This window comes from Salmo salar, chromosome ssa02 (genome assembly GCF_905237065.1).
Source record: "Salmo salar chromosome ssa02, Ssal_v3.1, whole genome shotgun sequence".
Classification (NCBI taxonomy): Eukaryota; Metazoa; Chordata; class Actinopteri; order Salmoniformes; family Salmonidae; genus Salmo; species Salmo salar.
Window position 1 is genome coordinate 34,499,657 of NC_059443.1, and position 23,932 is coordinate 34,523,588.

Below are 23,932 nucleotides of genomic sequence, written 5' to 3' on the forward strand. Positions count from 1 at the left end.
TTGGGTCAGGTCAAGGAGGAGGGGCCTGGATGGTTCTCCCAGAATAAAGTAGGATCTGTCGTATCTATGGTTGTCCAATCAAGGACAGCTTCCTGGAACTCTTGCTTAGGTGGACTCACTGTTATTTTCAGAGAATCTCCCTCAGCCGGTTTACAATAGTCATAAACAAATAAACTGGTTGCCAATCAATGTTGGACACTATTTTATTATGTTAGGTCTGTGGTGGTGATGGAATTACATTAGTATGATCATTTTCTAACATCATTTCAAGCCACAAATGGAAAGGCTGCTTTCTGTTGTAGTGTGAATGGAAGTGCAACCATAAGGTGAGGAAAAACAGCCATTTTGTCCCTGGTTCTCAACGGTCTACATTTGCATACTTCCACGGAAGTGGTCTGATTGGCTTGAACATGTGCAGCCAGTGTGCACACCACATGGGTACAACGTTTCCCTAAGGACCATAAAGTCAGTGTGTACACGCTGACTCCATGCATGAGCATGTGTGGGAGAGTACGTGTGCTGGACCAATCAGACTCTGCCGTGGTTTCAGGACTGGTATTGCACGTGGAGCTGGTCACACCAGTGTGTCAGGCCCTGTTGTCATGGCAGTGACTCATTCTACACGACAGGTGCTGTTTAGGCATCTGCCTTTCCACCCGTCTCCACTAGAGGGACACACTAGACCCATTACATATGGCTCTGCTTTCCTCACAGGGGGACGACGAACAGTCGGTCGTGTTATGGAATGTCATGCTGAGGATTTATGTCGGTGTGTCAAGTTCACACCGTCATTGGTACCGTCTGTCTCTGATGTGCTCTCTCTCTCTCTGTCAATGCAACCCTAACCAGCTTTATTGGCACGTGTGGAGAAGGCAGAAAACAGGTTATTAACCCTGTCTGTCTCTCTCTCTAGGGTAGCAGCTCTGGGCCTGGCGGCAGGGGTTCTGCTGGTGCTGCTGCTCTTCTGTCTCTACCGGGTCCTCTGTTCCCGCAACTACGGCCAGAACGGCGTGGCCCACGGGCGCCGGCGCCGCGGTGACCTGCCCTGCGACGACTACGGTTACTCGCCACCCATCAGCGAGATCTCCCCCTTGCTGCTGCGTGGACACAGCATGGTGAGAGACTGGGCGCGCACACACACACACACGCTGACACAAATACCATTGTTCATTTGCATGGATATTTACGAGTATCTCTCCTCTGCGTTCTCTCTCTCTCTCTCCCCAGGACATAGAGTGTCTGGCGAGTGACGGCATGCTGTTGGCCAGTTGTTGTCTGGCAGGACAGATCCGCGTTTGGGACACTCAGACTGGAGACTGCCTCACCGTCATTCCTAAACATGGGTAAGACACGCACACACATAACATATCCACAAGGTCACCTTGGCCGATACAGGATTACATACACACACCTATGGACAGTTCTTGCTTGTATTCATGCAAAATGTTTTATCTTTTTTGGCCTGGCACCACCCACCTCTTCAGAGTACAACTTGTATTATTTTAATAATAAATATACAATATTAACTTTACATATGTAAGTCATTAGATGGGTTTTTTTCAGCATAGTTTTTATGTTCTCCCTTCGTCTCATTCCCATGTCATTTCTTTCTACATAGTCTTCCAACCTGTTCTCCTATATGCATATCCAGCCTCCTGGTCTGAACACTAAACTCTCTCTGTCAGGCTGCGGCGGAGTAGCAGCAGTGGCTGCTGGGAGCAGCGGGATGGTTGGGACGCCGTGGGTGTGGCCGAACCTGAAAATCTGGGGGGCGGGACAGAACCAGGGGGCGGGGTTTTCGACGAGGACGAGAGTTACCCCCTCAGGCGGCGGACCGCCCCACGTCCTGCCCTCTTTGAGGACCAACCCGACCTCACCCCCCTCATCGACACCAACTTCGACTCCCAGCCGCCCTCCCACCTCCTCCTCACCCCGCCCAGGGATGGCTTTGACTTCGGGGGGCTGGTGGAGAAGGCCTACCTGGAGCACGAGCCTCCCTCGCCGGGCCTCACTGCCTCCTACCCCTCCTCCTCACCTCTGTCGGGACCCCCTCCCCAGAGGAGACGCAGCCTGGGGTACATCCAGCCCCCTGCTCCACAGGGCCAGGGAACCCCGGACTGGGAGAGCGCCGTGTGGGCTATGGAGCTCCGGGGGAACCTCATCGCTGCTGGGAGGAGCAGCGGAAAACTGGAGGTGAGACCCAATCCCAAATCAACCCCCCCTAGCCCCTACACCGTCACTAGACACTTTATGATGCTCCCTTGTAGAACAGAAAGAAACCAGTGGATGAGATGGAAGGCGAGGGGGAAGAGAGGAGGTAGTCACAATGAGCAAGCAGGAAACAATATTTGCCAGAGGAGAGACAGTCAGAGTAGGAGAAATTGGCACGGAGAAAGCCAGGGCAAGTGCACTAACGTGTTATGTGGTTAGCTGTGGGACGCAGTGGAGGGCTCGTTACGCTGCAGTAATGAAGACGGCGTCTCTGGGATCACGGCCCTGGCCTTCCTCAACAACAGGATTGTGGCGGCCAGACTCGACGGCTCTCTAGACTTCTTCACTGTCGACATCAACAAGCCTCTGGGCTTACTGCAGTACAGAGGTGAGCTTCACACACACTGTCAAACGACCCAATGATGTCAATATACACAGTGTACAAAACATTAGGAACCTGCTTTTTCCTTGATATATACTGACCAGGTGAAAGCTATGATCCCTTATTGATGTCACTTGTTAAAGCCACTTCAATCAGTATAGATGAAAGGGAGGAGACAGGTTAAAGAATGATTTTTAAGCCTTTTTAAGACATGGATTGTGTATGTGTCATTGAGGGTGAATGGGCAAGACAAAAGATTTAAGTGCCTTTGAAATGGGTATGGTAATAGGTGCCAGGCGCACCGGTTTGTGTCAAGAACTGCAACGCTGCTGGGTTTTTCACGCTCAACAGTTTCCTGTGTGTATCAAGAATGGTCCACCACCCAAAGGACATCCAGCCAACTTGACACAACTGTGGGGAGCATTAGTCAACATGGGCCAGCATCCCTGTGGAACACTTTCGACACCTTGTAGAGTCCATGCCCCGACGAACTGAGGCTGTTCTGAGTGCAACAGGGGGTGCAACTCAATATTAGGAAGGTGCTCATAATGTTTTGTACACTCAGCGGTAACCCACCACAGCGGTAGCTATAAATAGTGTAGTTAACTAATTATCAAGTAAGGTGTCTTCAGACATGTTTACTTTTGACGTTTGTGACGTCGTGACTTTGGGAGCGTTTTAACTGTAGACGTCTGTAATGAGTGTGTTATCCATGTTGGGTGTGTGTGTGGTGCCAGGTCCCCCCGGGCGCAGTAACATGCCGCCCTCGCCCTGCTACAGCAGTGAGGATGTGATCTCATGCCAGCTGACGCGCTCGGTGCAGTGTGCCCACCAGAAACCCATCACGGTGCTGCGAGCCGCGGCCGGCAGAGTGGTCACGGGCAGCCAGGACCACACCGTCAGGGTGAGGGAGAACACGCTCACAGATGTACAGAAACGCATACACACGCGTGTATATCGTTCACCAACCGTTTGCATGATAATACAGTATAAAATCAACACTCGCACACTAAAACCCTGCAGTTTGTCCCTGTGCGTCAGGTGTATCGTCTGGAGGACTCATGCTGTCTCTTCACGCTCCAGGGCCACTCTGGGGGAATCACTGCCATCTACATAGACCAGGTTAGTCAATGGTACGGTCTGTCCCCTCCCGCCCCTTTGGTACAGCCATGTCCTCCTGTGTTCCAATGGCTAAACTGTTGTCTGGCTGCATTCCAACCCAAAATCAGCTCCCTTTAAGAATTTCCCCCAGAAGGATAGTTATGCAATGGGCTCACCTTGCTCTTAAAATCCCACCTTTTCCAAACCTTCTGTACCAGTCTTGCTGGGTGTATTTTTTACACTAATTGGTCTTTTGACCAATCACATCAAATCTTTTCAAATCAGATCTTTTTCAGAGCTGGTCTCATTGGTTAAAAGTCTGCCTGTGTAAACGCGGCCTAAGGTACTCCTTTCCGATCAAAATCCATTCAAGTGTAAGCCACCCTTACTAGGGCACATCGTAGCAAAACGTTGTGCAATGGAAAATTAGGACTGCTTATGAACAACTCCAGGTAGTCCCTCCCCATAGCAGTCCACTTTTTTCTGTTTGTACTTAATGAATATGACCCATGTGAAGTATCAGTCATTGTTGTGTTGCAGACCATGGTTCTGGCCAGTGGGGGGCAGGACGGAGCAATCTGTCTGTGGGATGTGCTGACGGGCAGCCGGGTGAGCCACGTGTACGGTCACCGCGGCGACGTGACCTCGCTGGTGTGTACCACATCGTGCGTGATCAGCAGCGGCCTCGACGACCTCATCTGCATCTGGGACCGCAGCACGGGCATCAAGCTCTACTCCATACAGCAGGTGTGTGTGTGTGTGTGTGTGTGTGTGTGTGTGTGTGTGTGTGTGTGTGTGTGTGTGTGTGTGTGTGTGTGTGTGTGTGTGTGTGTGTGTCATTTGGGAGAAATCAGGTATAATAGTCTCCTGTTTTTCAACGATAATTTATGCCTCTTCGCCTGCTTCTATCCCAATTTTTCTTTCTTTCTTTCCCTCTTCCCCCCCCCCCCAGGAGGTGGGCTGCGGTGCCAGTCTGGGGGTGATCTCTGAGTCTCTCCTGGTGACAGGGGGCCAGGGCTGTGTGTCCTTCTGGGACCTGAACTTCGGAGATCTCCTCCAGACGGTCTACCTGGGCCAGAGCAGCGACGGCCAGGGGGTTCGCCAGCTCGTGGTGCTAAACAACGCCGCCATCGTCTGCGACTTTGGCTCCGAGCTCAGCCTGGTCTACGTACCCGCGGTGCTGGAGAAGCTGGACTGAGCAGAAGCAGAACTAGGACAGGCGCCACACAGTGGCTTGGAGGAGTAGATGGAATAATCAGTACTGACAATGGGGATATATGCAAACTCAACTCATTTTGGCCCTACACTACGCTGCAGTTGGACAATTTTCTTGGAAACAGTTGTGGCTAATTTAGATCGTTAGCGCTTCACCTGATTTAGCTGGGAGGGCATTTCTATAGCAATACATCATGTTTTTTATAAAGCTAATGTCTGGTTGGAGAGACAGATGTACAGACAGACTTACAAGTGGTCAACCTGCCACAGGGTGAGGTCTGTCTGACCAGAAAGATGACCTTGTTACTAGCTCAGGGGGTTTGTGTCCAAGCATCGGATGGTTTGGGGTACACACACCCAACAATCAGACTGTCACTGCACTCTATGCCGCTGTCATTGGCGGAGTGTTTGATACCACGCCAGCCAATCAATGTAGCGCAGCTGTAGCAGGCTCATGTCATGAAGTCTGAGGGTCGTTGGGCTAAGCTAAGCAGTTACTAGCATGTGTGTGTTTTGTGTCCTGGGAAAGAAACAGTCCCTTTTTATGGTGAAAACATTGCTGACAAAAATCCTTCATTATTGTGTGTGTGTGTGTGTGTGTGTGTGCGCGAGAGAGAACTGGATACGATTACTGTAATGAAATGCACCTTGAGAGGGTTGTTTTTTATTTTTAAATCTATTTATTAGTAACAATTTGAGATGTGCAGATGATGTCATAAATGTATGGTTAGATTTTTAACATTGGTTATGATGACATTAATATTTGTAATAATATTTTGGAACTGAAAACGCGTAAGTGTTTTCTTGGAGTTGGGGATTGAGGGGGAGAGGTTCCTTGCCTTACCCCAGCCTCTTATTTTAGGGCTACTGTTGCTGCAAGAGGACCAATCTGGCCCCTAAGAGCCCCTTAAGCTGTAAGAGGCTCTATACTTTCTGCTTGAATTTGAGATTTGCATCTGAAGGTGTGGTAGCTCTACATTGGCACACATTGTCAGAGTTTACATTGGCTGCTCTCTTCCCATGTTGACTGCGCCCGGGAGAAATGTCAGATCGTTTGAGATTGTGACTATATTTAATTTCACGGTTTTACGTTAGTAACATTGCCATGTTACCATTGTACGTCTTGTTCTCTGACAAAAGGTTCCAATGAGGAAATCACGTTACTTTTGAAATACCTAAAATGGCTTCCTCTTGAAAAACATCTTACAACTGTGTTTCTCTGTCCACTATGTTTTTCCCAATTCACTGAAAAGGCATCTCTATTTTTTTTTTTGTCTTATCTCTGTAATTCTCTGCTTGTGAGTTTGAGAACCCGATCAGGCATAAAAGGAGAGGATGGGTAGTGTACCAGTAATGTGGATAACTCCACCTTGGCCCAGCCAGTCTTCATGTCAGCGAGGGCCTCAGACTAGGAATATGATCGTACCCCTCTAGGTGGGAACTCTCTAACTCAACCTTTCTCCCAGCCCGTTACCTCTGAGTGACCGTAGCGCCAGCCTGCAGAGAGAGCGTAGTGGACTTGACCTTAGATGTTAGCCTACTTGGTTACTTACACCCATAGCTGAATGTAGATCTGGGATGCTTGATATTGAAAAGCAAATCCACTGAACTTCAACCAACAGATATAACACTAACTTGTGCACTAGCCCTCTCACACACTAGGCACTTTGAAACAATGTATAGAAAGACATTCAGAAACACACATACTGAAAACATAAAACGCACACATCAGACTTGTGAATGCAGGGGTGGACAGCTTTAGTCCTCAAGTGTTGCTGTGTCTGCTGGTTTATCAATAAGATGAATTGAAGAGAAGCGAAAACCCAGACACACGCCATCCCTGAAGGACTGGAGTTGTGCACCCGTGTTCTGTTGTAATTTATTTCCTTTTTTAATGTAAATAGGTAAACGCTTTAGAGTGTAGATTCACTTACAATTGTAAGGATATAAACTGCTGCCTGAGTTAAATATGGTTGTGTTCCAAGTCCTTTTAAGCTGCCTTTCCTTATCTCCTTGCAAATAATGATACGATAGTTATTTGACACCCACACTATGCAGGAATTAAACCTCACCACTCTGGTGTTGCGAGCACTATGCTCCAAACATCATTGGAATGTTTATGGAACAGGAGTTCTGCCACTGTACTATCAGTAGTGATGAAAGGAGATGAGAAGGGAAGCATTTAAGATGATTGGAGCACAGCCCATGTCCCCTTGATCTGACCCTTTTGGTCCTACAAAATATTTGAGAGGGAGGGGCAGAAAGAAACGGGTGTAAATATTGTTTTTGTGGAATCATAGCAATGCTCTGCCCCCCTCCTGAACCACCTTCCTTCGGTTGGCTAGGGTGCACAGACTGTAGGGCCGGTAGCAAATATTCTGGCCTATTTTACTATTTTTAACACCGGAGCAAAACTTTGTACTAATTTCCAAATAAAGAGGCTTTGATACCTTGTCATGTCTGTAGTGTATGATTTTCTGTAGGGAAAAAAATGTTAGCTTATGGAATGTATAAAATACAGTAGTCAAAACCATGCCAACCTAAATTTATTCAAGATATATTTACAGTGTTAATGAAAGACAAGAAAAATGCTAAGACGGGCTGATTCTGCTCTATGTATGCTGTTAACGAGAGCCTTCGTCTGCAACCTCCTCCCTGGCCCAGAGCAACCAGCTGTAAGAGGGAACCATAGACACTGCTGCTAGGATTGTAGTGGTGCTGAGTGGCCAGCTCTGAAGCAGGGAGTGAAGAACAGACCCATCTGGTACAGTTAGACATACAGGGAAAGAAAAGACAAGTGCAGTGATTTGGTCCCAGAAGCACAGCCAGGCCACCAGTGACGGGAGGTGGAATGTAGGACACCTGAAGTGTCCCTAAAGCGACAAAGGCCCAGGTTCAAACCTAGCCCCTAAGCACTTCTAGTTGTGATTCTTGAAGTTTCCACCATTTGAGTCATTTTGGTTCATTAGCGAAGAATCAGAGAATCAAGAAGAACTAGTTCTAAAGGCTACAGGTCAGTTTGACACGGCTATGAAGGGAGAGAGAAAGAGGGCATCGTGGCTGTGTTTCAGTTCTTGTTGAGGCTCCAGAGGGGGTCGAGGTTGCTCAGGGGGTCGTCTCCCCCCTCCTCGTAGGGCCCCTGGTGGAGGCCCTGGCCCTCGGCAGGCTGCAGGAAGCTCTGCTTAGTGACACGGTGCTTCCCCTTGCACCCACCACCCTCCATGGAGAAGGCCTCGGGAGTCAGAGAGGCCAGCAGCTCCAGAGAGTTCAAGGCCGGGCCAGAGGGAGGGGCTGGATCAGGGGTCATCTCTGGAACCGCATGGTTATTGGCTGTGGGGGGAGAGGAAGGGGCGGTGGTATCCACACCATTGGGTGGTAGGGACTGAACCTTCTCTGGGGAGGAGAGTGGGGGACTGAAGGAGGAGGGTTGGGTCTCGTTGGGAGAGGGGTCCCGGGCGGGGGTGGCGGCTGGCTCTAGCTCTCTATCCAAGGGCAGGCCGGTGGGGGGAGTGAAGGGTTGGTCCTCTAGACCAGAGGGGGCACCAATGTCAAGGACAGGGTCCATGGCTGGGTCAGTGGCACTGGGGGGCCGGATGCTGAGTTTGGCGATGGTGGCCTGAATGGAGCTGATGGTCATGTCACCTCCCAGAACGATGTCCTGTTGGGACTCCTGGCGAGAGTAAGGCTACAGGGAGAAGACAACCAGACAATATTTAGACAGGAGGGAGCAGTAGTGTAGCATAGAAGGGTTGGTTGTTAAGCAGCAAAACCAACACGTGCAAAACAGATAGGGTTGGCTTAGATTGTTGACAACATGTAAACTATATTTAGTCTCCAATGTTTATTGAAAACATAAATAAATGTGCACAATGAACACTTGTCTCATACATCATTACAGTTGTTGATTAGCTAGCTAGCAAATGTTTTGACATATTAGTATTGACATGAAATCAGTCAAAACACAACATGGTACCAATATACCGTGTCCATGATAAATATACCATGATGACACGAGTCACGATTCCCCACATTGCAGTTTCTTGTCATTGTTGGTAGCTATCTTGCCATCCAGAATCACAACAACTCATGGAATTCTTGTGAACATGGTTTTCGTGACGTCAGCTAACCCATCTAGATGGCCTCTCGATTTTAGCTTACATCGAGTACCACCAAAATCTAAGCAAATACAAATAGTTTTTCGACTCACTTTTCAATAGGACCATATTTATCACCACTACTCACTTATCCATTCAAGTGTCTGAGACCCTAAAGCCTGAATGCCAAAAGGATGTAAAACTGTCTCAGTGAGAGACTGGGCTCACCTTGGTGGTAGCAGTGCTGGGTATCTTGCTGCAGGGGGCGGTAGGGAGGTAGCCGTGTCTCTGGAGGACCTGCTCAGCGTGTTTCAGCACCGCTTCGTAACAGAACTTCAGGTGGAGCTGCGGACAGACACCAGAAAGAGGAGGACCTTGAAGAGCCATCACACCAACAAACATTGACTCAATGCTCAATGGGAAAGTGACATGAGCTTTTACTAGAGAACTTGCCTATGTGACGTTAACCCCTTGTAAAGCATGAGCTTGTTAGGTGTGTGTGTTCTTACCTTCTCCTGCAGCATGTTCTTCCTCTGCTGCCTCATCTTCTTGACCAGTAGAGGTAGGTCAGGGATGCTGTTCCCTGCCTCCAGCTCCTGTACCGCTGCATACAGCAGACAGAGGGCGCCAGTACGCCCCACGCCAGAGCTGAGGTCATGGAGAGAGACCGGGTTAGTGTCAATACTCACATACAACACACACACACGTGGTTTTGATGAATCATCATGATGTTTGGTGATAGTAATAAAATAGCATGTGTGTGTTACCTGCAGTGCACAACAATAGGTGTGTGTAAGGGCCTCTGGTGCAGGTAGTATCCATGAACCTCCTGGATGAAGCAGATCAGATTGCTCTTGCTCTCAGGAAGACCCCTGGGGGGAGAAGGAGAGAGAGAGAGAAATGGTATTCGTTAGCCAGGTATTAATTTCCACGCATACAGTGGTTAATCAGTTGTTACTGTGTGGACTCACAGCTCAGGCCAGGAGGTGAACTGCAGGTGTATGACGGTGCGTTTGAGGCTCTGGTCACGGTATTGCAGGCCAATCATTCGCTCCACATGGGTGGGCGTGGTCTTCTGCGTAGTCAGGGTGACTGTGATTGGTCCTTGAGCAAGCTGCTGGCCGCGTTCTGTCGGGAAATAGCGCAAAACCTTTCCCTGCGGAAACACAGTAAAGAAACCGACTAAGAGTTGGGGTCCTCTCGATAAATTACAATGCGTCAATCAAAATATGGACTGATAACTTCAAATGAAATGATGTGTTTTCACAGACGTTTATGTCAATAGTCTGGAAGTAAATAAACCATCTAATCAAAGTTCTGCCTTATCCAATTCCTTACCTACCTTTTATCCCTTCTTGGGTAAAAACCAAAACAGGTGGTACATCTACCACCCACGGTAGTAAGCCTTTATAAGCGACCCCTAGAATGACCCATTCCTTCTCCCCTGAGTGTGTTCATACCTTATCTAACTCCTGCTCTGAGACCAGCATGACCACCAGCGAAACCTTCTGCTCCCACACCATGAGCCAGAAGTCGGCGGCCGTGCCCGACAGCGGCGCCTGCGTGGCGATGAGGCGCGGGCAGTAGGGCGACAGCTCCTCCACAAAGCTGCCGTTGATGTAGTCGTCCTTGCCCGAGCGCAGCAGCACGCGGTTACAGTCGTAGGGCATCACGTCCTGGTGGCGGTTCTTCATGGTGTAGCAGCGAGCGATGGCAATGGACAGCTGCCTGGCGTCCCTCTCCTGCCCCTCCTGGAGCTCCTTCCAGCGGGCATCCAGCGGCGACAGACCACCTTCGTCCACCGACGGGCGCTCCAGAGACTCCACGGCTGACCGGAAGCGTTCGAGTTCGCTGCAGAGGCGGGCTACGCGTTCGGGGGCTTGGTACGGGTCGCCCTGGATCAGCCGGACGCCCTGGGAGCTCTTCTTGCGGCGCTCCCCATCCTGAGGGTCAGCCTTGGTGGGTTGGAGGACGTTGGCGGGGGCCTTGGGGCCACCGGGCTGGCTCTCTGGGCTGGAGGAGAGCAGGTCGTCTGTGATGGAGTTCTGGTGCGGGAAGAGGGAGGTGGAGGGGGATGAGGAGGAAGGGAGAGAGGGTGGACCGCCAGGGGTGGGGGCCGGGGAGGGCCTCTGGGGAGCCAGGCCTAGTGAAGAGGGGCCTGGGGAGGGAGAAGGGGAGGGCGAGGGAAGGATGACGTTAGGTCGAAGGGCCACTGGAGGAGCTCCAGCAGTTGGTGGAATCATGTGCTGGGGAGGGGGCCGAGGTTGGCCCATAGAGGTAGGCTGTGGTGGGGCTCCAGGAGAGCCGTTCACACCTGGAGGAGTGGGGTACATGGTGGGGGTCATGGGGGCTACAGGCTGGGGAGCCTGGGACTGTTGGGGGGCTGATTGAGGCATTATAGGAGGCTGGTAGCCCTGTGGTAACTGGGGCTGGTAGACATGTTGGGAGGGTTGACCAGGGTGGGGCATCTGGGGCCCCTGAGGTGGGAGGGGGCCCCTGGGCAGGTAAGCCTGAGGGAGGTGGACATGATGGGACTGGGAAGCAGGGGGCATGGGCTGGTGCAGGCCAGGGGGCACGGGCTGGCTGGTGGGGGGCAGGTAAGGCTGGGAAACTGGGGGCATCGGCTGGCTGTTAGGGAGCATCTGCTGATGAGGGCCTGGGTGCATTTGCTGGGCGTTGGGATGCATTTGTTGTTGTTGGGGAGGTAGCATCTGCTGATGAGGGTGCGGGGGCATCTGTTGGTTGGCAGGTTGCATGTATGGTTGGGAGACAGGGGGCATGGGCTGGGAAGTGGGGGGCATCTGTGGGTGAGGGCCCCTTGGGATCATGTGTGAGGGCTGTTGGGGCAGGTAGCCCTGCTGAGGGTGTTGAGGCTGATAGCCCTGTGGTAACTGGGGCTGGTAGCCATGCTGGGGCTGGGGCTGACCAGGATATGGCTGCTGATACTGGGGGGGCATGGGTGGCCGGGGCTGGTGCTGGGGGGGCATGTACTGTGGGTAACCCTGCTGGGCCTGGGGTCGGGGCCCGGGCATAGCCCTAGGGGCAGACTGGTAGCCAGGGGGCAGCTGCCCAGGAGGGTGTTGGTACTGCTGCTGTGGATGTTGGTGTGGCACTTGGCTGGGCGCTTGCATGGGCACCCCAGGCTGGGTCATGTACTGTGGGTACACACCCATCTGTGGGGGAACAGCGTAGCCTGCAGAGACAGTAGGTGGTACAGGGTGGCGTGGGGCTGAGTTATAACTGGGGATGGGGGTCTGGATACTATCTACTGTAGTAGTGGAGGGACGGAAAGGGGCACGGGCAGGCCTGACTCCCCCAGTTTGGGGGGCTTGCGGCTGGGGAGGGCCATAGCCAGAAACAGGTGTCTGCTGGGGGGGTAGCTGAGTGAAGGGTCCGCGAGGGAAACCCTGGGCGGGGAGTGGGCCGGGGAACTGGGGCGGGCGAAGGTTTGGGGGGAACTGAGGGGTATAGAGCGGTGCCCCAGGCGCCCCTGGCCAGGGTAACGAAGCATTGCCACCCAGATTGGCACCAGGAAGGAAAGCCTCAGGTCCCGGGCGAAGGGCAGAGTGCAGGGAGGGGTGGTCGGGGGGTAGACTACGGAGCTCGTCAGGCAGGTCTCCTCCCAGGCTCAGTATAGCAGCGTTGATCTGGGCTAGCTCGGCATCCTCCAGACTAGAACAGGCAGAGTCCACGTCTGAGCCCACCTTGGACCCCAGGGACGGTTTGGCTGCCGTGGGCCGAGAAGGGGGATTCTTCTGGGTCTCCCTGTCCAGCACGGCCTTCCTCTCCTCCTCCCTGCCCTGACACAGAGTCTTAGCTCTCTCCAGCAGGCGGGAGGACTTGGTCTCCAGGTCCTCGTAGAACTCCTTCCCCTCCTGGGACTTCTTCATCAGGTCCTCGTAAGCCTCGTAGGACGCCACCAGGGTCTGCACCGTGCCGTTCCACCTGAGAGTTGGAGCGAGAGAAAGGAAGGAGAAGAGGAAGAGAAAGGGAGTGGTGAGAACTTCTTCAGTAACAATGACATGGGGCTAGTGCTTTATGTATCTAGTGTTTCCAGTGGACATTTGTCTGCTCCGATATGTTTGTGTATTCTGATTCCCTATATTGGCCCCTTCCCTATGGCCTTGGACTGGAACAGCGTCAAAGTCCTTTGACCAATAGTGCTGGTGTCCTACTAAAATCCTTCCCAGGCCCTTGCTCACTTGTGTTCCGTCTCGGCGAGGCCCTTGCGGACCGAGGCGTATTGCACGTTGGCTTCCGTCAGCGCCTTGAGGATGTTCTCCTGGGCAGACAGATTCTGGTCGATGTACACCTTCACCTGCTCATACTTCTTCAACTGCTCCTCAAACAACCTCTATAGGGAGGGAGAGAGGGAGGTGGGGAGAGAGAGAGGTGGGGAGAGAGAGAGAGGCAAATGTTACATATAGTGTGTTAAGAGGCATGCGTTAGTCTAGAATTTCATGAAGATCAAACCCACACACAATGTCCTGTACCTTCATGTCAGTGCGCTCGGTAGTGACCAGGGAGGAAGTGATGTCGTCCTGCTGGATGAGGTCACGCAGCTGTTTCTCCAGGGTGCTCCTCTGGTCCCTCATCTCCTGCACCTTACCCAGGATCCTCTTCATGCACTGCAGCCCCGCCACCTCCTCTGTAGGAACACACACACACATATAGATTTAGAAATACACTCCAAATGACACCATAACTCTTTTCCACTTTCCTATACCCACCCTGGTTGAGTTGGGGCCTCGGCAGGGCGTCTCTCAGGGCATCCAGTGGTCCCCCCAGCAGCCTCAGGTTACTGATGTGCAGGTTCATGGCTCTGTGCAGCTCTGTGTTGGTGAAGCTGGCCTTTTCATGGGCCTCCATGTACTTCTCCAGGTCCCTGCGGATCTCAGCCAGGGTCTGGGCATGTGCCTGGGGGTGCAGCTCCGCCGCGGGGCCTCCTCCTGCCGCCTCTTGCAGCGCCCGCACCCCGGCCTCGTCCTCCTCCAGCACGTCCCGGATCTCCCTCAGAGACGCCTCCACGTCCGTGAACACACCAGACAGAACTAGACGGAGAGAGACATAGGGATAGTACCGAAAGGCTGTGTGCATATGTGTGTGTGTGACATGTGTATGTGTGTGTCCCAGGCCAACCACTCACCCTGCATGGACTGAATGAGGCTCTTGACGGTGTCTGGTCTGACACTGAGCGCAGCACACTTCTCCATCAGTACAGGGGGGATGTGACTGTACATGTCCAGGTTATCTACCGAGTCTGGCTCCAGACCCAGAGAGTCCATAAACTGCCTGTAAACCCAGAGCTAGATCAGCAACCACACAAAGTGACTATATTAAATCGTAAAAAGGCGTACCTAGACGACACAAACACACACACAGCCCCTCCGACTCACTCTAGAGTCTCATTCCTGCTGTCTATCTTGGCCATGATGTCCCGTAGCAACTTGGCCTTCTCTTCGCTGTAGAGAGAGGAGGCCTCGTGGGCAGCCATGGGCACCAGCTTGGCAAACAGGTCTGGTCCTGTGACACTGGGATCAGTTGGGTTCACGGGCAAGGCCTTCACCAGGGGGGCACCTAGAGAGGACATGATGACAATGAAAATCCAAATATAGTATATGAAATGCAGGAGAGGTTGTGTGTGAGGATAGGTCATAGGTCAGGGTTCAATGTTACCTTTGACGGAAGCAAGAGTCTCCAACAAGGGGACAGTCTCATGGTAGATGAAGTCATTGTCTTTCTTGGCAGAGTTGAACCTACAAGGGACGGGGGATAATGAATAGCAAAATAAAAAAGAGGACGGATCAGAGAGAACCACTTCAGCCAGAGCGCCACTGTTTGAGTGACAGAGTGTGGCAGAGTGTGTGTGACTGTCCACATCCCAAGGGGTAAAGATTGTACCAACCTACCCACAATCATAAGTGAATATACAGTAGGGAATATAGCTGCTTACTTTCCCCCTATCACGTCCATGGTGAACTTCAAGGCCTCCTGCACACTGTCCGGCTGACCCTGTTCATAGAGATTAAGGGAAAGGAGCATAAAGACAGTTACTTTGTTATTGTAAGCTTGATAACAGATACAAAAGAAACCATTTCAGAATGCCAAATCAAAAAGTTTACACACAGAGTCAATTGGAAGGTGACTGTACCTTGGCCAACTTGATGGCTTCACTGAGTTTGTCTAAGGAGCTCTGCAGGTAAGCCAGCTGTTAAAAACACAAAAACACACAGCTTTAGAAAAATAGGTGTACAAGGAGAGACATTGGTATGCATGCAGAGGAATGGAGGTATGCAGAGGAAGATACACAGGGGGAGTAGGGATAGTCAAGAAGGTGACATACCCGCTCTCCATATTTCTGTTGCTCCTCAGCCTGCTTCCCCATATGCAGCTGAAAATAAATGTTATTCAATAACAGAGTATCCGTAAACCAAATTGAGAACACATTCGCAATTCACTCCCTCACAACTGTCCTGTCTCACACTCACATGGGCGATGGAAGCAAAGTAGGAGATCTTCATCTGTACCAGTTTCTTCCAGTCCTTCTGGATCTTACCCAGCATGGAGGCTGTGTCAGAGTTCTCCAGAGCCCTGCACGCCTCCTTATAGTAGTCCACCACCTGCACCAGGCCAACAACAGAACAGCCGCACATCTGAGTCATACTCATTAGGGCACACCGTAGCAAAAAGTTTTGCAACAGAAAACAATTAGCATTTTCTTATTGGACAAGTTCAGTTAGTCCCTCCCCGTTTGATGCCTATTGAGAACGACCGTGCTCTACGGCAACTGAGGTCTAGAGGGTGTTATCGTGCCCTGCTGCTACGTCTTGTGTTGAGAGGAGAGAGATTTACCTGAGCACTGATGCGGGCTACAAGGAAACTCTTCCTGTTGTCCAGCATGGACTTCTCCAGAAGACACTCCTGAGCCTGACCCTGAACGGAGACAAATAACCACGATGAAGTGTGTGTGTGTGTGTGTGTGTGTGTGTGTGTGTGTGTGTGTGTGTGTGTGTGTGTGTGTGTGTATGTATGTGTGTGCATGCTTGTGAGAACACGTGCAAGTGTGTGTGTGTGTGTGCGTGTGATAGTTACCAGCATGAGGTTGATGTTGAGGTTAAGGATCTGGTGACTCATGTCCACGCTGAAGTTGTGGCTGAAGTGGTCCCTCAGGTAGGAGAAGGCCCCCGCGGAGCACTGGAAGTGTGTACATGACACCTTCATCCCCTAGAGGGAGAGAGAAAGGGGAAGGGAGACAGAACGGAGTGAAGATGGAAGCGAGAGAAATAGACAAAGGGACATATTGAGTTTCAGAAAGAGGAGGGCAACACAATGGATGTCCGTGTGAGATGTCATGGAGAGAGAAGTTGACGTGGTAGAGATAGACGGCCATTGCTTCTGCCCACCTCTTCGGACACCCTGTTATCCATGGCTCCCAACATGGAGTGGAGAGCACCTACAGAGAAGACAACATTATGGCAATCAGAACATAGCTGTTTGATGGATGGTTTTGCCCTCAGTGCTGATCTAAGGTCAGTTTTACAACTACACCGTTCAAATGGTTCAACTCACCCAGGTTGTAGAGGATGCAGGCTTGCTCATAGCTGATGTCATCATGAGTGACTGTTTTCCCAGAAAATATTTCTGTCCTGGGAAGAGAGAATGAAATTGTTGACACACAGTTTTGCATACATGAGGGTGTGGTGTGGGTCTAACGTTGAAGTCAGAAGTTTACATACACCTTAGCCAAATACATTTAAACTCATTTTTTTACAATTCCTGACATTTAATCCTGGTAAAAATTCCCTGTCTTAGGTCAGTTAGGATCACCACTTTATTTTAAGAATGTGAAATGTCAGAATAAGAGTAGAGAATGATTTATTTCAGCTTTTATTTCTTTCATCACATTCCCAGTGGGTCAGAAGTTTACATACACTCAATTATTATTTGGTAGCATTGCCTTTAAATTGTTTAACTTGGGTCAAATGTTTCAGATAGCCTTCCACAAGCTTCCCACAATAAGTTGGGTGAATTTTGGCCCATTCCTCCTGACAGAGCTGGTGTAACGGAGTCAGGTTTGTAGGCCTCCTTGCTCGCACACACTTTTTCAGTTCTGCCCACAGACTTTCTATAGGATTGAGGTCAGGGCTTTGTGATGGCCACTCCAATACCTTGACTTTGTTGTCCTTAAGTCATTTTTCCACAACTTTGGAAGTATACTTGGGGTCATTGTCCATTTGGAAGACCCATTTGCGACCAAGCTTTAACTTTCTGACTGATGTCTTGAGATGTTGCTTCAGTATATCCACATAATTTTTCTCTCTCATGATGCCATCTATTTTGTGAAGTGCACCAGTCCCTCCTGCAGCAAAGCACCTTCACAACACGAGTTTTAATGACTCCAACCTAAGTGTATGTAAACTTCCGACTTCAACTGTACATGTATTGGCCTGTCTGTTTTTGTATGTATTATGGATCCCCATTAGTTCCTGCCAAGGCAGCAGCTTCTCTTCCTGGGGTCTAGCAACATTAAGGAAGTTATATACAATTTAAAAAACATTACAATACATTTCACAACAGATCTTTACTATACATTAAGTGTGTTCCCTCAGGCCACTACTGTACTACCACGTATCTACAACACAAAATACATATGTATAGTGAGTATGTTATCGTGTGTGTGTGTGTGTGTGTGTGTGTGTGTGTGTGTGTGTGTGTGTGTGTGTGTGTCTGTCTGTCTGTGCCTATGTGTGTCTCTTCACATTCCCGGCTGTTCCATAAGGTGCATTTTAAAATCAGATTTTACTGCTTGTATGAGTTACTTGATGTGGAATAGAGTTCAATGTAGTCATGGCTCTACTTAGTACTGTGCACCTCCCATAGTCTGTTCTGGACTTGGGGACTGTGAAGAGACCTCAGGTGGCATGTCTTGTGGGGTATGCATGGGTGTCCAAGCTGTGTGTTAATAGTTTAATTTAAAACAGACAGCTTGGTGCATTCAACTTGTCAATGCTTCTCGCAAATACAAGTAGAGATGAAGTCAATCTGTCCTCTACTTTGAGCCAGGTGAGATTGACATGCATATTATTAATGTTAACTCTCCGTGTACATTTACGAGCCAGCTGTGCTGCCCTGTTCTGGGCCAAAAGTAATCTAAGTCCCTCTTTATAGCACCTAACCAGACGACTGGACAGTAGTCTAGGGCCTGTAGGACCTGCCTTGATTATAGCATTGTTAAGAAGCTGAGCAGTGCTTTATTATGGACAGACCTCTCCCCGTCTTAGTTACTGTTGGGTCAATATGTTTTGACCATGACAGTTTACAATCCAAGGATACTCCAAGCAGCTTAGTCTCCTCAACTTGCTCAATTTCCACATTATTCATTATGCATTTAGGGTTAAGTGAATGATTTGTCCCAAATACAATGCTTTTAGTTTTTGAAATATTTAGGACCAACTGCTTTCTTGCCACCCATTCTGAAACTGACTGCAGCTCTGTGTTAAACGCTGGTTGCTGACATGCATAGTGTTGAGTCATCAGCATACATAGACAAACAGGCTTGACTCAGAGCCAGCGGCAGGTCATTAGTAAAGATTGAATAGTAAGGGGCCTGTGTTCTGTTATACAGGTAACTCTCGATCCACCATATAGCAGGGGATGTAAAGCCATAACACCAATGCTCCATCTAAGCTGCGCGCGTAGCCCCGGAACTGCCGCGCAGAAAAACCAGCCCACAGAGAGAAGCGGCCACCAACCGGTCAATCTCCAAGACATTCCTAGTCGATCGCCAAACATTTCTGTAAAAAACCCAACGATAAAGCCTTGTGTTCCTATTTGTTTTGTTTTAGTCTTGGGCTGTTGGTGGTAGGTGCACTTGATTCAGCTGCCCTGTGCGCCGGGTAGGCGAGCTGTTGCCATTCTGAACCATTACATCTGTCTGAAAGTAAAAAATCTGCCTTCCCTGCGGACCCAGAGAGCAAATGAAGTGCACTATAGGCCTACTGCTGGCCAATCGGATGGCTCAGATGACCGTGTCTGCAGTAACGTAGCACGGCGTAAATGAAAGCCACAGAAAGTTGACACTGTGACATTTCTAAACATTTCAAACTATGAGTAGAAAGAGACTGTCAGCGAATACAGCAAAGAGATGCTGTTTTTATGACTGAGTTCATGTTTAAAGTTCTTACTCAGCACTGTCAACACTTTGTACTCAACACTTTTATAAGCCATAAAATGCGCGTCGTTCCTATTTCCACTCAGCGCTACAACAAGCACTGCAGTAGTAATGAATGAGTAGGAAAGTGTATCTATAGGCTTGCATTGTTATTATTAGCAGCTTGGGTCTTTTTTAATTTCGAGGAATATTTCACTTTCTCTGTTCAACATGACTTTGTGCATGAGGCAGAAATAATGCGGTGCGAGTCGAGTTTTGCCAGCTGGAAGATGGTGTCCCTTTTTGGTCAGTGTCAGTGGAGGAAAGGGAGAGCGGAGGGATGTTGAGAGGCGGACCCTCAGTCTGCTGCTCTCTCCCTCCGCTGAGACTGACCATCAAATGCAGGCACCATCAGCCCCCCCCAACAAAATGTAAATGTAAAAAATTTTTTAATTGCCTGAACAACAATGCATTGGCAGGGCAATTCAAGCAAAGCCAATATGCAGTGATAATGTATTGGGCCTATAACTTACTGCACAAGCCTCATTGCTACAGAACTGTTTTTAATTGATTGTTGCATTGGCTTACATTTTTTTAAAGTCATGTTTAAAAAAAAGTAGTAGATCTCAGCTTGTATTTTGACTCAGTGATCTTGACTCAGACAATGTTGGTGACCACTGTTCTAGAGTTTTCCCTGTTAAGACTATCAACGTGTCCATTTACCGTGGAAATTGTGATCAAATCAACGCAATATTACCGAAACAAAACAAACTATGCAAGAGATTTTGTTGTAGGTAGAACGCATCATAGTAGGATTCTATTGCATTGGCACGCACTACTCAGCCCGTACTCTACACAGACCGGTGCAGTATAAACAATCAGAGCTGCAGTAGACCTATATGCAAATAGATCATTGTCATATATGGATATGTGCCATTTACTTTGAACTGGACTGTGTTTGCAGCATGAGCGGTCGTGAGTAGATGCGCTTCATTTGAGGTCAAAGTAAGAGCTGCTGTAGAAACGTGTGCACATTTTGTTCATATTCTTTGCTAGTTAGTGAGTTATTAGCCCAGTTATAGATCATTTGTAGTGAGCAATAGAGGAGTGATTGCTTCCTACAAGAGCACAAAACATATACATTTCTAGACGTCTTTGAAAAGCGAGTCAGGTAAAGAGCTTTTTTTTATGTCTTAAAGGGGCAGTGTTGTATTTTGAGACAGGCTTGAATAACCTAAGTAGCCAATAGGCAGAGGGTAGAATAATTTGTCTGATTCTCTGTAATAATGGTACGGGAATAATAATGTATTTTATTTTGTAAAGTGGTTTCTTGCATCAAACACAACAACATTTTCAGTCACCTCCTTGTCTGAAGGACAAGTGGATAAACAGGTTGATGTCAAGCCCTGCTCATGGAATGTAGGCCTACATTGAACACCACACATTGGATGCTACGTTAGGCTGAATGACAGAACAGCCGTTTCCATGTTAAAATGTTATGGGATGCATTTTCACCATTGTTTTGATGTTAGGCTACTCTGGTTGGCCTACATTATGATCAAATAGCCACAGTAGCCAACTTGGCCACTGTTAAAACTGTAACTTAAAGCGGGTACAGCCTCCGTGTTAACAGTAAACGCGTGCTGGAAGTTGCACAGAATTTTCACAACGTTCAGGTTTACGTTAAGCAGACCTGAAATTTGCTCAGTACCGGAAAAAAATTGAGGGAACATTACATAACGCATACGCTTTTCCAGCAGCAGATTATTACAGATAATGTCAAAAGTTGTACTGAAGACTAACAAACAGGTCCCACAATCTGTTTATTACTTATTATTTTATTAGCCAATCATCAGTTATTTGTGTAAGTGGCGTACATGTTGAATGCCCCTCCCTATAAGCGTTTTGAAAATCAGTTGTTAGTTTGTTTATCGTGAAATAGCACTATCTGGTCAAACACTATTTTGTTCCAAAAGTTTACTAAGGGTTGGTAACAGGCTGATTGGTCGGCTGTTTTAGCCAGTAAAGGGGGCTTTGCTATTCTTGGGGAGCAGAATGACTTTTGCTTCCCTCCAGGTCTGAGTGCACACACTTTCCTGTAGGCTTAAATTGAAAAGATGGCAAATAGGGGCGGCAATATCGTCCGCTATCATCCTCAGTAATTTTCCATCCAAGTTGTCAGAACCAGGTGGCTTGTCATTGTTGATAGACAACAATATTTGTTTCACCTCTTCCACACTCACTTTACAGAATTACAATGCTTGTCTTTCAGTATTTGGTCAGTTATGCATGGATGTGTAGGTTCAGAATTTGTTGCTGGCATGTCATGCCAAAGTTTGCTAATCTTGCCAATGAAAAAACAATTTAAGTAGTTGGCAATATCGGTGGGTTTTGTGATGAATGAGCCATCTGATTCAATGAAGGATGGAGCCGAGTTCACCCAAAATGTAACGTAAAGTGATCCAAACCTTTTTACTATCATTCATCTTTGTTTCATAGTAACTGTTTTTCCAGAAAATATTTCTGTCCTGGTAAGAGAATGAAATTGGCGACACACTGTATTGCATACCTGAGGGTGTGGTGTGTGACTACGCGTATGGTAGGGAGAGCTTATGAAAGTGTGTGTGTGTTCGCTCACACTTTATTTGGATAGTCAAGATTGTAGATGCTCTGTAGATATCTGTTCATAAGCAACTGCTTGCTAGGGTTACAGTTAGGGATGGTTCAGAATAAGGGTAAGAGTTAAAGTTAGGGCTAGGGTTAAGTTTAGGGTTAGGATAAGGGTTAATGTTAGGGTTAGTAGATAGTCTGTCGAGCATCTACAGATGGACTATCCAAATAAAGTGTTACCTTGTGTTCTTCTGGTCTTTCCGTAGCTGTCTGTGGTAGAGTTTATGAAAGCAAGTGTGTGTATGATAAGGATCTCATGGGTAAGTGTGTAAATATAGGGGTCCTATGTGTACTTCATTGCCTCATACCATGAGATGGGTACTGCTGCTTCCTGCCCAGGCCCCAGAGGCACACGGCTCTGGAGATAGTGCAGCTGCCCAAAGTACTTCCTCAAAATGCTGCAGCCCTCAAAGTCCCGCGTCACATTCACCGCACCCTGCCACAAACACTTACTTATTATATGATAGAAAGACAGCGCAGTATATGACCTACATAACAAATAAATCACAACATATGACATTTGCATAGCACAAGTCGCTCAGTCTCAGTTCATACCTGTCTCAGTGTCTCCAGCTTCTTCAGCTGTTCATTATAGCTGTCTGGATTCTCCCCATAGTTCTTCAGGATGAACTGAAAGGACAGAGGGAAAGCAGGTAAGAGGGGCCATTGGGAGCACAGCAAATAACCTTTATTTTAACCAATAAGGTCTATTCATTCAATCAGAAATAGATTTACAGTACCAGTCAAAAGTTTGGACACACCTAGTCATTCAAGGGTTTTTCTTTATTTTTACTATTTTCTACATTGTAGAATAATAATGAAGACATCAAAAGTATGAAATAACACATATGGAATCATGTAGTAACCAAAACAAAGTGTTAAACAAATCAAAATATATTTTATATTTGAGATTCTTCAAAGTAGCCACCCTTTGCTTTGATGACAGCTCTGCACACTCTTGGCATTCTCTCAACCAGCTTCATGAGGTAGTCACCTGGAATACATTTCAAATAACAGGTGTGCCTTGTTAAAAGTTAATTTGTGGAATTTTCATTTCCTTCTTAATTGGTGTGAGCCAATCAGTTGTGTTGTGACAAGGTACAGAAAATAGCCCTATTTGGTAAAAGACCAAAGTCCATATTATGGCAAGAACAGCTCAAATAAGCAAAGGGAAATGGCAGTCCATCATTACTTTAAGACATGAAGGTCAGTCAATCCGGAAAATTAAAAAAACGGAATGTTTCTTTAAGTGCAGTTGCAAAAACAATCAAGCGCTATGATGAAACTGGCTCTCATGAGGATCGCCACAGGAAAGGAAGACCCAGAGTTACCTCTGCTGCAGAGGATAAGTTCATTAGAGTTACCAGCCACAGAAATTGCAGCCCAAATAAATGCTTCACAGAGTTCAAGTAACATACACATCTCAACATCAACTGTTCAGAGGAGACTGTATGAAATCAGGCCTTCGTGGTCAAATTGCCACAAAGAAACCACCATTACAGGACACCAATAAGAAGAAGAGACTTGCTTGGGCCAAGGGACATTATACTGGTGGAAATCTGTCCTTTGCTCTGATGAGTCCAAATTTGAGATTTTTGGTTCCAACCACGGTCTTTCTGAGATGCAGAGTAGGTCTAGAGAGTTGATTAGAGGAAAATGTAGGCCTATAAGAAGCACAACAAACTTCTTCTTGAATGGATGATCTCCGCATGTGTGGCTCGCACCGTGAAGCATGGAGGAGGTGGTGTTGAGGTGCTTTGCTGGTGACACTGTCAGTGATTTATTTAGAATGCAAAGGCACACTTAACCAGCATGGCTACCACAGCATTCTGCAGCGATACGCCATCCCATCTGGTTTGCGCTTAGTGTTTTTCAACAGGGCAATGAACCAAAACACACCTCCAGGCTGTGTTAGGGCTATTTGACCAAGGAAAGTGATGAAGTGCTGCATCAGATGACCTGGCCTCCACAATCACCTGACCTCAACCCAATTGAGATGGTTTGGGATGAGTTCGACCGCAGAGTGAAGGACAAGCAGCCAACAAGTGCTCAGCATATGTGGGAACTCCTTCAAAACGGTTGAAAAGCGTTCCAGGTGACTACCTCATG

At 48.4% G+C, this 23,932-nt stretch overlaps 2 protein-coding genes across 8 annotated transcripts in view; one reads left to right on the forward strand and one right to left on the reverse strand.

The window, feature by feature from the left end:
- Positions 1-7,363, forward strand: part of LOC106581016 (sterol regulatory element-binding protein cleavage-activating protein) — a 29,232-nt gene extending 21,869 nt beyond the window's left edge. For 4 of the 6 annotated variants that reach the window (XM_014162694.2, XM_014162682.2, XM_045702891.1 and 1 more), the window contains 8 exons: positions 914-1,115; positions 1,228-1,343; positions 1,686-2,193; positions 2,431-2,599; positions 3,331-3,497; positions 3,617-3,715; positions 4,235-4,441; positions 4,647-7,363. In XM_014162694.2, coding sequence (XP_014018169.2) covers positions 914-1,115; positions 1,228-1,343; positions 1,686-2,193; positions 2,431-2,599; positions 3,331-3,497; positions 3,617-3,715; positions 4,235-4,441; positions 4,647-4,892 — 1,714 coding nt within the window. In that variant the 3' untranslated portion in view covers positions 4,893-7,363. The remainder of the gene's footprint in view (positions 1-913; positions 1,116-1,227; positions 1,344-1,685; positions 2,194-2,430; positions 2,600-3,330; positions 3,498-3,616; positions 3,716-4,234; positions 4,442-4,646) is intronic. The other 2 variants (XM_045702893.1, XM_045702892.1) reach the window with 1 other exon arrangement.
- A 76-nt stretch (positions 7,364-7,439) lies between these two features.
- The window catches only part of LOC106581009 (tyrosine-protein phosphatase non-receptor type 23), a 29,607-nt gene continuing 13,114 nt past the window's right edge, over positions 7,440-23,932 (reverse strand). For both annotated transcript variants that reach the window (XM_014162665.2, XM_045702890.1), the window contains exons 2-23: positions 22,379-22,453; positions 22,132-22,259; positions 16,573-16,649; positions 16,407-16,456; positions 16,096-16,227; positions 15,856-15,936; positions 15,492-15,623; positions 15,347-15,394; positions 15,155-15,211; positions 14,957-15,015; positions 14,680-14,759; positions 14,400-14,580; positions 14,150-14,295; positions 13,734-14,054; positions 13,497-13,651; positions 13,206-13,357; positions 10,464-12,948; positions 9,975-10,159; positions 9,771-9,875; positions 9,513-9,651; positions 9,232-9,348; positions 7,440-8,594 (exon numbers count right to left, since the gene is read on the reverse strand). In XM_014162665.2, the coding sequence (XP_014018140.2) occupies positions 7,977-8,594; positions 9,232-9,348; positions 9,513-9,651; positions 9,771-9,875; positions 9,975-10,159; positions 10,464-12,948; positions 13,206-13,357; positions 13,497-13,651; positions 13,734-14,054; positions 14,150-14,295; positions 14,400-14,580; positions 14,680-14,759; positions 14,957-15,015; positions 15,155-15,211; positions 15,347-15,394; positions 15,492-15,623; positions 15,856-15,936; positions 16,096-16,227; positions 16,407-16,456; positions 16,573-16,649; positions 22,132-22,259; positions 22,379-22,453 (5,523 nt within the window). In that variant the 3' untranslated portion in view covers positions 7,440-7,976. The remainder of the gene's footprint in view (positions 8,595-9,231; positions 9,349-9,512; positions 9,652-9,770; positions 9,876-9,974; positions 10,160-10,463; positions 12,949-13,205; positions 13,358-13,496; positions 13,652-13,733; positions 14,055-14,149; positions 14,296-14,399; positions 14,581-14,679; positions 14,760-14,956; positions 15,016-15,154; positions 15,212-15,346; positions 15,395-15,491; positions 15,624-15,855; positions 15,937-16,095; positions 16,228-16,406; positions 16,457-16,572; positions 16,650-22,131; positions 22,260-22,378; positions 22,454-23,932) is intronic.